We start from the raw sequence: 12,538 nt of genomic DNA on the forward strand, positions 1-12,538 counted from the left end.
GTCATATCTTCTTAGGTTTTTATCTACGAAGCATATCAAGGAAAAGCCTCATCTACAAGCACTTGCCAGGGCACACGGATTGCACCTCAGGTTCTAAATCGTTCCCTTATTGTTTTAAAAACACATGCATATTAGGCCAACTCATCAAGAATTTCTACCGACCATTGTAAGAGATCTTGAAACATACATCCTACTCTACAAAAAGCAGTTTGGTTTTCCCACCTCAAATGTGCAAACTTAAAATGTCTGCAGATTGCAGAGTATGCATGTAATTTGGAAACCTGAATTTTGGATGGTGATGAAATTAAGAAAGTAAAAAATGTCAGTGAGTCCCACTGTTTCCCATGTCTTCCAAGTGAAACTTGGATTAAAAAGGAAACCAATTTTGGATGGTCATGTAAATTAACAAAGAAGAAGTCAATGTAAAGTAATCGAAGTTTCAAATATAGATCCAGCAGAAATTTGAAGTTTCTCACCTGGAGCTGTTTGTATGAGAAGTTGAGCATGCGGAACCCCTGCATCCTTCTGAACGCCTCGGGCAGGCACCTCTGCTTCCTGTTCATCCTTCTCCTCTTCCTCCTACAGGTCCCTCCATCTACGTATGGTACACAATCTGGATCCTCCCCTCCACCTCGTGTCGTGGTTCTCCTCGACCTGCACGCCTCCACTACCGTGCAGCGATTCCCGAGGTCCTCCTTGGTGATCCGATGAGCACCGCCAGCGTCAGTGACGGATGAGATAAGGGCGCAAGAGGAGTCGACGATCTCGTCGCCGGGGCGCGGGCCAAGCTCTTGGAGCACTGAGCAAGCAGGGGAGGCGTCGGCAACGGCGTTTGCGTGATGCGCGGAGCAGCCATAGGAGGGAGAGCTGGCGGCGCGGAGGCTCGAGTGGCGCAACCACAAGGGATGCGCTCGCGCGTCAAGCCGCCTTGACATCCTGATCTCGCCGTCCGGTAGCCAGCTCGCCTGGTCCTGTGACGCGCAGTGTGTTGTGCCCCGCTCTCCGGCGCCTCGCAACAGACCGATGGCAGCTGCGGGCACATCCGCAGTGGCCGTGGTGGTCGGGATCGTCCTCGTCCGATCCTGGCATCCCGTGACCGGGCGTGTTGATGGATGCGGACATTGCGGAGGCCTGGAGATCTCTTTAGTGGGGCAGTTTTGATATTGTTCCGTGATTTGGGGAGTCGGAGCATCGAGCGGAGCAGGATGCACGAGGAGTCTGCCGGCAGAACATTCAATCCGTGCCGTCTGAGTAGGTGGCAGACCATTTGAGAAATATAGGCTGTTGGATTTCGTCGGATAGATTAGATCGGAGGCTTCTGGTTGTCCCGTGTGCATTATATGGTGTGACTGTAGAGGAATTCATGTTTGCTCTTTTAATAGTAGTATAGACTATTTCAATCCGCGAATAATATTTTGGCCGGAATAATCCGTGTCCAATCAGACAAGTCCTTGAGGGAGACAATGTCCGTGCTGACCTTTCTATTTTAATCCGTCCCCACTTGGCGGAGCAGGTTGACTTTTCAACTGCCCAGTGGCAGGCACCACCCCCCTCCCTCCCCTCTGTCCGCGGCACAAATCCCAGCGTCGTTGGGTGATTAGGACACCATCATTAGCACTGATCCAGTCCTAGATTTTGGCGTCTCGTAGTCGTATATAGCATACAAAAACGTGGAACAGGCAGCCGACGACGAATCGGAACTCTCCAGGCAGCTACTATTCCACGCTCATGCATGCACGGTGGAGTAGTAGTATTTGTAGTAGGAAGAGTAGCAGCTCGCCATTTTTCAGACAGAGAGAGATAACAAATTATAGTACAAAGCAAGCGGAAAGTCCAACCCGTCGATTAGTTAAATTGCCGGCAGGTCATCTGCAGCACCGAGTGAGCGAGGAGTATCTTATACTCCTATTTGCAGAAGACGTATCGTGTACCATGTTGTGGCACCAGCAGCAGTAGCTGTCGATCTGCCAAGTGTGAACCGCCACGCTGCTTTTAAACAACAATGTTAGCTGCGCCCACTTTCGACACGCTGATGGCTCCTCGAGCAAGTTAACAAAGAGGTGGCATACTGGCATGTATGTAAACACAAAAAGATTCACTACTTGTTAATGCAACAAGTGCGCAAAAACAAAAGTAAGCTCACACATCCTAATCGGCCAGTGATGAGGCGACGCGCCCACATCGAATGCAATATTGTGTCATGATCGTCCCACAGTAAGTCACCTGCAAACCACGACACATCACGCGAGAGAGCATATGGAGGATCTCCCGCAAATTGCCGCCAACTTTCGTGTAACTCAAGCGAAATGCACCGCTCCAAGTAATTTTTTCCTTGGCCCTTTTTGTTGCTCGTCTCGTCTGGTCCGGTCGGTGTGCAAAAGTTATAACTCGGGTCAGAGCAAGCAGAAAGAGGTTGGGGGATCATTGATTGACCAGCAGTCATGGTTCGGTGCACCAGCAAACGAAAAAGGAGTAATGCTGGGGAGCAGCCATCGGCCATATGAATGCGCTGCCTGCCTCCAGCCCATGTGAAAGCTCTGACCAAACGGAATTCAATTCAATTCATGCGTCTCTCACGGAGCAGTATTTCGTTCGGACAGCACAATGCGACCGCGAACCTTCTTTTTAATCGGCACACAGGCGCAGATCTCTCTCGCTCATAACTCGGGCATTCAATTCCGTATATGCATTCCCCGCACCTACTGCCATCACGCGCCACTAAAGTCTATTCTCTGTTTAATCCCCGGACATCAAAGCGGCAACGGATTGAATTCTTGCAAATCAAATCGGATCACGACCAGACGGCTGCGTAGCTGTGTAGACAATGAAGTGATCGGGCAGCTGAGCTCGTTGCAGTCTCGCAAATTGTTCGGCTCGCAAGCAACCAAGCAAGCAAGCAGAGTAAAAATCTAGGAGTAGTTGTAGTATATGTCAACGGAATGTTCTCCGAGTATGAAATCTCGCGGACTCTTCTTCACAAATGGACATGATGTAAAAATCCACAGAAAGCTACTAGTAAGAGTGGTGATTGGGGTTGGGTGATGAAGGAAAACTAGAGAAGAATCAAGGAGAAGAAGGAAAAGGAAGGGATCACCGGAAGCGAGCGCCGTCGGCGAGCTTCCGTGAGCGGCAGCGTCCGACGGAGGCGGCGCTGTGGAGCGGCGACGGCCGCAGCTCGGAGGAGAAGGTGCCCGAGTCCGGCGGCTGCGCGGCGCGGTGGCGGCGTCCGGGGCTGGGCCGCACCAGCGGGCTGAGGCACACGGCGAATCCCGACGGCATGCTGCTGGTCTGGCGGCGCCGGCATGGGGTCCTCCGCATCGGGGAAGGGGACGGCCGCCACGGGGGGTCGGCGGGCGAGCTGCTCTCCTCGCCGCTGCCCTGACTGCACCGCTCCGGCGACAGCCCCCGGTTGCTGACCACGCGGCAGGAGCGCCTGGGCGGCGGCGACGCGGGCAGCACGGCGTCGGCCGGCACCTGCTTCCTGCGACGGCGCGGGATGATCCCGGCCAGCCAGGATCGGCTCTTCTTGCGCTCCTTGGCTTTGTCCTTGTCCTCCGGTCCGTGGCGGCGGTGGTGGTGGCTGCCGAAGAGCGTGGCGAGCACGGAGAATTTCCCGGCGCGCGGCTTGTGGTACCCGATGTCGCCTTCCTCGAGCGGGGCACTGCCGCCGTAGGCGGGGCCGACCTGCGGCGTCCGGAAGAAGAGCAGGCTCGGGTGGTGCCTGAGCGCGCCGCCCGAGGAGTCGGACTTCCTGCGGGACACGTACGGCGACACGGACCTCGGGAACGCCGGGGCCGGCGCCGCCTCCGCGGGCGGAGGGGGAGCGGTGGCGGGAGGAGTGGACGGCGTCGACGACGCGTCGTTCTGCGCGGCGGCGAGCACGAGCAGGCGGTCCCGCAGGCACGTGGCGCAGACGCCGCCGCCGGCCTGGAACGGGTGCCTCTTGCACCTCATGCCCATCTCATCTCATCTCATCCCCGTCGCCGCCAGCGATGACGAGGAAGCCCGCGGCGGCCGCTAAATTCTCGCGGCCGACGCCGACGCGCGCACCCGCCGTCCTCCTTTGCTTTCCCTTTTGGTTTGTTTAAGCTCGGGCGGGCTTCTTGGAAATGGGAAGTAGGTTGGCGGAGGCGGTGCAGGTGTCCGGGCGGGAAGATGGGATCTTTCCTTTCCTCCGTCAGGGGAGGGACGCCGCGGCCGCCGCGGGCTTAAATAAGGTTCGGAGACGAAGAGAAGAGGAGAAGAAGATGGAGTCGTGGACGGAGGGAGGCGATCGACAATGATACCTGCAGGAAGTGGGCAGTGCAATTGACCGCGTCTGGGACGATTCGATTGGTTTGCGTTTCAGTTATAGGTTACACAAGTGGATTTGCCGTTGGACCCGGCTTGGGTTGGGTTGGGTTGGGTTGCGTTCCCGGTTTCGTCGCACGGTGGCGTCGGCTGAAGAAGGTGAACACCGTGCGCGGTGAGAACAATGAATGTGCCGAGTAAAGTTGTATTTTGGATTTGGCATGTCTATAGCCCCCCAATAGTTATGATAAGGGGGACAATAAAAACAGCACTGCTATACAGACGACAGTGCGTAGACAATTTATGAACGACAACCCATTAAAACCGTCCATGCAAAGCAAAAGTTGTTTGCAAACCGCTGGATGGACCAATGGCTCCCCGTATCAATTTCTTATTATCCGCTTTTTGCAAAATCGGGGGCCATTTTTCCTTTCAAGGAGAAAAATGTCCGTCCGTCTAGTCGTACATTGACGCAAACTGCCACGATCGAAAGTATTATCGACTCTCCTCAAAACTGAGCTCTGTCTCCCTATCTTTGGGGAGGGGAATGCGTCGCGTTTCCTCCCTCTATACGCGCATTGACGCCAACTGCCACGACCGAAGCATTATCCGCTCTCCTAAAACGGAGCTCTTTCTACCGTATCTCCCGCATGAGAGAGAGGCGTCCTGATTCATCCCTCGATCCGTGCATCGATGCTAACTGTCACGACCGGGAGTATTACCTACTCTCCTCGAAACCGAGTTGCGTTTCCCTATCTTTGCGGAGGGGAATCCGCCATGTTTCCTCCTACGTCCGCGCATCGACACCAACTGCCACGACCGGGACTATTACCAACTCTCCTCGAAACTGAGCTCCGTTTTCCTATCTTCCGGAAGAGGAATGTGTCACGTTTCCTCCCTCCGTCCGCGCATTGACGCCAACTGCCACGACCGGAAGTATTATGCGCTCTCCCTGAAACGAAGCTCTATTTCCTGTGTCTCCCCGGGAGATAGATGTGTCCTGATTCCTCCCTCGTCCATGCATCGACGCCAACTGCCTCGACCAGAAGTCTCCCCTACCGCCACCATGTTGTCACTCTGGTTCATTCCATTCCCCCGTTTTTTGGATTTGGCCTGATCAAAGTTGTATTTTGGATTTGGCCTATTTTAGACATGGTTGTAGGCAAAATAGAGACATCAAGAGACAAACTGATGCATATTTCCAAATACTTTAATATATTGTCCATGTGTTTCTAATAGCATAAGTTTTGAGTGAACTTATTTCATGTATTTCTACTTTTTAAGGGGGGTTGATGTTTATACGTCGCCAAATGTGGTTTCGTCCCCCGGTATGGAATAATCTAAACCAAATATGTGCTTTCATTTCCTTGTCCTAGTGGAAACCATGTTCTTAATTAACTCAATCAAATTTTACCAAAACCTTTGCATTCTCAATAAAATCAAATCTTACCCAAACATCAACTGAATCAAAAGTTCCCTTGCCTTCTCATACCTATACCTAAATAAAATAAAATAAAACCTTACCTAAAACTCAACCAAATTAGAACTTCCCTTGTCTTTCCCTACCTATACTAAAATCAAGTCAAATTTTACAAGAACCTACAATATCATGGGTATAACATATATGTCTGACACGGTTATGTATGTCCATGTTGCAACACGTGCGCCATTAGCTAGTGGAATTTAATTCATGAGATTTCTATAGCGCAACAGCAGCCTTCGCACTACTTCATGTATCACTGTGTTGTCACCGTGATTCACGAGCGCCTACGTGGCCGTTGAACGGTGTGAAGCCTGTCATGTCGTAAGAAGTAGCTCCACGTGTTTGCCTCGTTATCGTTTCTTCATTCCTCACTTTTGTTAACTTAACCATTCCTCTATTATAGATTTCATCCGCGTTGTCCTGTTACAATTGCCAATCATTTGGTTTCCACCGTAACATCCTCTTGTCGCCATCTATGCAGCATCTCCTTGCCTTTCACCCCTGTCACTACTAGTGCTCATCATCTAACCTTGGGGATGCCCCGAAAGGTGTCAGGACCCCGACTCGATGTCACATCGATCTAGCTGGTAACACCTCATATCACTTTGCGGCCTCACGCACGGTATCCCCACTGGTGTCGTCTTACCTTTTCCCGGGACCGTTTGCGCCTTTTGGCTCACGTATATGATAGTGTCGCTAGCATCCATATGATAAAGAGCCCGGGCTGACATGACTAGTCGTAAACCCAAAGTGGCACAGACTTACAAGGACAGGCATCCATGACCCAGCTTCGAACGTGTCGGTCATCAGCAAGTGGGTCCGGGCTGTAGCACTGGGCTAACAGGACTCCGGTAAACCGGGCTGTAGCGGGCTAACAGGACTCCGGTACTCAAAGCGTGACATTTCCCCGAAGGGACAGACACAGGAACGAAGAAGGACACATGCCGGCCAGCCTAAGTGTTCCAGAGCAGTAGCAAGCTACCATGGCTCAGCGGTAACACTAGGAGACATTTCCCGGTAAGAGAGGCTACTAAAGATAAACAACTAGATAGTCAGATCCCACACATACCAAGCATTTCAATCATACACACAATATGCTCGATATGTGCAAATACAACGAAGCATCACAACATGACTCTATGACACAAGTACTTTATTTAAGGCTCAATGAGCCATACATAACATACACAAAGGTACGGGTCTCACGACCCCACATACAAGTCATACAGTCATACAAACCAGCAGCGGAAGTAACTTGTCTGAGTACAGACAACTAGTAAAATAAAAGAGGCTTGGAAAGCCTAGCTATACTACGTGGTCCTTCACAAGCTCAGGGTCACCACCTGGGTCTTTAGCCTATTCGTTGATGTCAACGTCTACATAGAACCCATCAGAAGGGGTTGCAGCGTCTTCTGTAAAAATGTAGATTATAGCAACATGAGTACAAAGGTACTCAGCAAGACTTACATCAGATCCTACATACATGCATAGTATCAAGAAGGGTTGGTGGAGTTATTGCAGCAAGCCAGCTTTGACTCTTGGCTAGGCTATCCTACGATACTCCAACTTGAAATGGTTTTGCGCACACGAGTCCACTACTCACCACTTCAATACACTATCGAGGATCCATCTCCGTCTTCCTACGGAAGAGCCATCCTCGGCACTCACACTTGTCTTGAGGCTTTTAGTAGTTTCCATTTACTTGTCTATGAATTGTATAGGCAACCAAGTAGTCCTTTACCGCGGACGCGGCTATTCGAATAGATCATGTTAACCCTGCAGGGGGTACTTCTTCATACACGCTCTCACCACTTACCGTCGTTTACACGACATGTACTCGGCAACCTTCAAGCGGAAGCCCAACGTGGGTGTCGGCCACGACCTACCTAATCACCTAAGCCTCCAGTCCAGGTTTATCGCCTATCCAGGTTCCATCCGCAGGGAGTCCGGCCGAGGTTTCCCATACGGCCCCGAACGATGTGAACAGGGTTCCCGAGATACCTAACGGGTATTCGGTACACCCGGCCACGTACCTACCGCATCATAGCCCACCCCTACGGTCAGCGCTGTCCACGGCCTCCAGTAGGCTACAAACACCAGAAACTACTTGCAACTCCTGGACGGAGAACTAGGGTGAATAAGAAGCCGAGAGGGTCCATTGGTTTCGGGCCCAATGCATGGTAGTAGCTGATTCTTAAATCACACATACAGATCTCAGTGCTTAAGGTCGGCTTCAATGAAACAACCCACCATGTACTCCTACATGGCCTTTCATCGATACCTTTACCAAATCGTGTTCACCACACCACTCCCATTACCGACATAATCATTTCACTCCAGCCCATCACCCAGATGAACCAGACCTGACACGACTCTAAGCATAGCAGGCATAGCAAGGTAGGAACAACACATACATATGGCTCAAGCAACTCCTACACATGCTAGTGGGTTTCATCTAGTTACTGTGGCAATGACAGGTCATGCAGAGGAAATGGGTTCAACTACCGTAGCACACAGCAGTTTGAATCGCGTTGTCTTAATGCAGTAAAAGAGAGCAGGAGCGAGAACATGGGATTGTATCGATATGATCAAATGGTTGGTTGCTTGCCTGATGGTTCGATGCACTGATACGGTTCTTCGTTAGGGTAATCACGGTACTCCTCGGGGACAGAACCTGCCTCAGAGAGCACCGATACACAAACATCACCAAACAATGTGCAACAATATGATGCATGCATGAAACATGGCAATATGAGTGTATTGGGCTAATGCAACTAAAACCAGAAGGGTTTGAACAAATTTGAATCAAGGATTCAAATTTCAAATTCAAATATGGCCTTTTAAAGTGCTTTTCCTTGTTCTGCTTAAAACATCAATTTAACTTGTTTGATCATGCATGAAAATAGTACAGATGGATAGATTGGATTTTTCTGATCATTTTTCATATATAATTTGTCCAATTTGGAGTTACAGAATAAAAGTTATGAATTTTTGAAGTTTAAATAATATTCTGGAATTTCCTGATTTAAATTAAATCCAGAAATTATAATTATTGCGCCAGCATGACGTCAGCATGACGTCAGTGGTCAACTGCGGCTGGCTGGAGTCAAACCTGACGTGTGGGGCCCACACGTCAGTGACAGGGGGTTAAACAGGGTTAAATTAATTCTAATTACTAATTAGTGGCGCTGGGGCCCACTGGTCAGTGTCAGGGGTTAACTAACAGTGGTTAGCGCTAATCTAACCATCTGACCGACAGGGCCCACGCGTCAGTGACCCTGGGGGTCAAACCTCAGGTCGGACAGGTCAAACCCCACCGGCGACATGACGCCGGCGAGGCCCGAGACGGCGGCGAAAGTGCTTTTTGCCATTCCGGCAACCAAATGGACGGCGGAAGGCATCTACGTGTTGCTGAGGTTGAGCCGCGACTATTGGTGGTGGTGGTTGGGCTCGGGGTGGCCGGAGTTGACAGCGGCGAGCTCGGCTGCGGCTGCCGGAGTTCGGGTGCGGTCGGAATCGACGTTGCAGGGGGCTTGGGGAGGCGTTAGTGCGCGCTACGTGCTCCTAGTGAGGTGTGGAGCACGATGGTGTGCTCGGTTGGGTGCTACGGTGACCGTGGCCACGACGGCGACATCGCCGGCGGCGTGGAGCTCTCGGCCAAGGTGGGGCTAGGGCCTAGAGGTCGAAAGAGACCAGGGGAGAAGGGGGAAACGATCCGAGGGCTCACCGCGGGGCTGCAGAGGTGGTTAGCGGGCTCGGGGACGCGCTGGAGACGACGAATTCGACGGCGACGATGATCGGAGCCCGAAGAGGGGAACGGCGACGTGGCGGCGATGCAGGGCTTCCGGGGAGCTGTGGAGCGGTGGGGAGGAAGAGGGAGTCGAGGCGGAGCTCCTGAGCTAGTCGGGGGAGCGAGGGGTGGCCGGAGATGGCTGCTATGGCGAACGGCGGCGACGGTGGTGTTCGGCCGTGTGAGAGAGAGAGCGAGGGAGAGGAGGGGAGAGCCGGGGGAGAGTGAGAGAGAGCAGGGGGGATCGGGACGGCCTGCGGGAGTCGTCCACGCGGCCAGGAGCGCGTCGGCAAGCAGGAGGTGGCCGCGCGGTCGTGCGCGCGCGAGCACGCAGCAGCTTCGGGGCGAGGGGAGGAAGACGACGGAGAGCTGCAGTGGTGGGCTGGGCCGCTGCTGGCTGGGCCGGCCAGCTGGCTGGGCCGCACAGTGGAGGAGCCCAGGTAAGTTTTCTCCCTTTTTATTTCTGTTTCTGTTTTATTTAATATATCTGCAACTTTGTTGAATTAAATAAAATACCTAGGCAAGTTCAAAAATCACCAAACTATTCCTGGCCCATAGTTGGATTATTTCCAACATGAAACATTTTAGTTTGGAGATATTTGAGCATTTAAATATTTTATATTATTTTAAATGCCCAAATTCAAATATTTATGATTTAATTCAAAAACCCTAGGATGGCCTAGGAAAATGTGCACCATTTTTGGCAGAGGTTCTGAACCAAGACAAAAATGATGGGCATTTTAGAAGGGCATTTCAGGTTCATTGAAAAATTATTTTAGTAACCCTAGTTGGTTTCAGAGGGGACTGGGGGTTCTGTCATCCCCATTTCAAGTTTCTGATGAAAGAGTAAACATGATGCAACACTCTAATGCATGACTAGCTAGGTTGTGACAAAAGGCATTCCATCTTTCTTCCTTGACAATTATCGATATGTCTCGGTTTTTGTTTTGCTCACATGATATGCGTAAATTCTTGGAGCGTATTTTGTGTTTATTTTTTCCTTTTATTTTTATGCACCATGCTGGTATGAGATAATACTTGGTTGATTTACGGAATGCTCTTCATACTTCACTTATATCTTTTGAGTATGGCTTTATAGAATGTTTTGTGTGCTCCATGCATATCTTTTGAAGTGTGGATGGTCGCTTCTCTACATGTTGAATACAGTTATTTGTAGAATGCTCTTTTGCTTCACTTATATTAGTTAGAGCTTGGCCGAGTCTTTTGTAGAAATAATTAAACTCTTATGCTTCACTTATATTTATTTAGAGAGTTAACAAGAATTGATTATTCACATGGTCAGTCATAAAAAGCTGCATAAAACTTGTTGATCACTGAACATTATATGTTTGATTCTTTGCAATAGTTTTGCGATATTGAGATGGTAACATGTGGGTGTACTAGTGGATGATTTGGTTTATTAAAGATATCAGTGTTAAGGTTTGTGATTTCCTATTCATGAAAGTGTCAGTTTTGACATAACTAGGAAGTTGGAGCACGATTTATCCTTGATTGCTAACTTTGTGTTGTATGAATCGGGGGCGTGCGATGGTTAACTCCTCCCAACCTTCTCCTTAGGGGCATGCGAGTCGTGCTTTGCTTCGAGGGCTAATAGGCTTTCACAATAAGTATTTGAGTTCTTTATGACTAATGTGAGTCCATGGATTATACATACTCCTACCTTTCCGCAATTTGCTAGCATCTTCGGTACCGTGCATTGCCCTTTTGCACCTTGAGATTGGTGCAAACTTCGGCGGTGCATCTAAACCCCGTGATATGATATGCTCTATCGCACATAAGCCTCCTTATATCTTCCTCAAAACAGTCACCATACCTATCTATTATGGCATTTCCATGCCATTCTGAGATATATTGCCATGCAACTTTCACTATTACTATTCACATGGCGTGAGCATTCATTGCCATATTGCTTTGCATTATTATATAGAGCTGACATGATATTTTGTGGCAAGGCTTGAAGGAAATATGCCCTAGAGGCAATAATAAATTTGTTATTTATATTTCCTTATATCATGATAAATGTTTATTATTCATGCTAGAATTGTATTAAGCGGAAACTTAGTACACGTGTGAATACATAGACAAACAGAGTGTCCCTAGTATGCCTCTACTTGACTAGCTCGTTAATCAAAGATGGTTAAGTTTCCTAGCCATGGACATGTGTTGTCATTTGATGAACGGGATCACATCATTAGAGAATGATGTGACGGACTAGAACCATCCGTTAGCTTAGCACTATGATCATTTAGTTTATTGTTATTGCTTTCTTCATGACTTATACATGTTCCTATGACTATGAGATTATGCAAATCCCGAATATCAGAGGAACACCTTGTGTTCTATCAAATGTCACAACGTAACTGGGTGATTATAAAGATGCTCTACAGGTGTCTCCAATGGTGTTTGTTGAGTTGGCATAGATCGAGATTAGGATTTGTCACTTCGTGTACCAGAGAGGTATCTCTGGGCCCTCTCGGTAATGCACATCACTATGAGCCTTGCAAGTAATGTGTCTAATGAGTTAGCCATGGGATGATGCATTGCAGAACGAGTAAAGAGACTTTCCGGTAACGAGATTGAACTAGGTATGAGGATACCGACGATCGAATCTCGGGCAAGTAACATACCGATGACAAATGGAACAACGTATGTTGTTATGCGGTTTGACCAATAAAGATCTTCGTAGAATATGTAGGAGCCAATATGAGCATCCAGGTTCCGCTATTGGTTATTGACCGGAAATGTGTCTCGGTCATGTCTACATAGTTCTCGAGCCCGTAGGGTCCGCACGCTTAACATTCGATGACGATTTGTATTATGAGTTATGTGATTTGATGACCGAAGTTTGTTTGGAGTCCCGGATGATCTCACGGACATGGCGAGGAGTCTCGAAATGGTCGAGATGTAAAGATTCATATATTGGAAGGCTATATTCGGACATCGGAAAGGTTCCG

General features: G+C 49.5%; 1 protein-coding gene across 1 annotated transcript; it reads right to left on the minus strand.

Annotated features, from left to right (window-relative positions):
• Nucleotides 1-2,899: 2,899 nt before the first annotated feature.
• Nucleotides 2,900-4,459, minus strand: LOC119317475 (serine/arginine repetitive matrix protein 1-like). Its single transcript, XM_037591944.1, has one exon. It carries the CDS (start codon nt 3,958-3,960, stop codon nt 3,091-3,093), a length of 870 nt encoding a protein of 289 aa, XP_037447841.1. The 5' UTR covers nt 3,961-4,459; the 3' UTR covers nt 2,900-3,090.
• Nucleotides 4,460-12,538: the final 8,079 nt, after the last annotated feature.

The sequence above is a fragment of the Triticum dicoccoides genome, chromosome 6A, assembly GCF_002162155.2.
Source record: "Triticum dicoccoides isolate Atlit2015 ecotype Zavitan chromosome 6A, WEW_v2.0, whole genome shotgun sequence".
In the NCBI taxonomy this organism is placed as follows: domain Eukaryota; kingdom Viridiplantae; phylum Streptophyta; class Magnoliopsida; order Poales; family Poaceae; genus Triticum; species Triticum dicoccoides.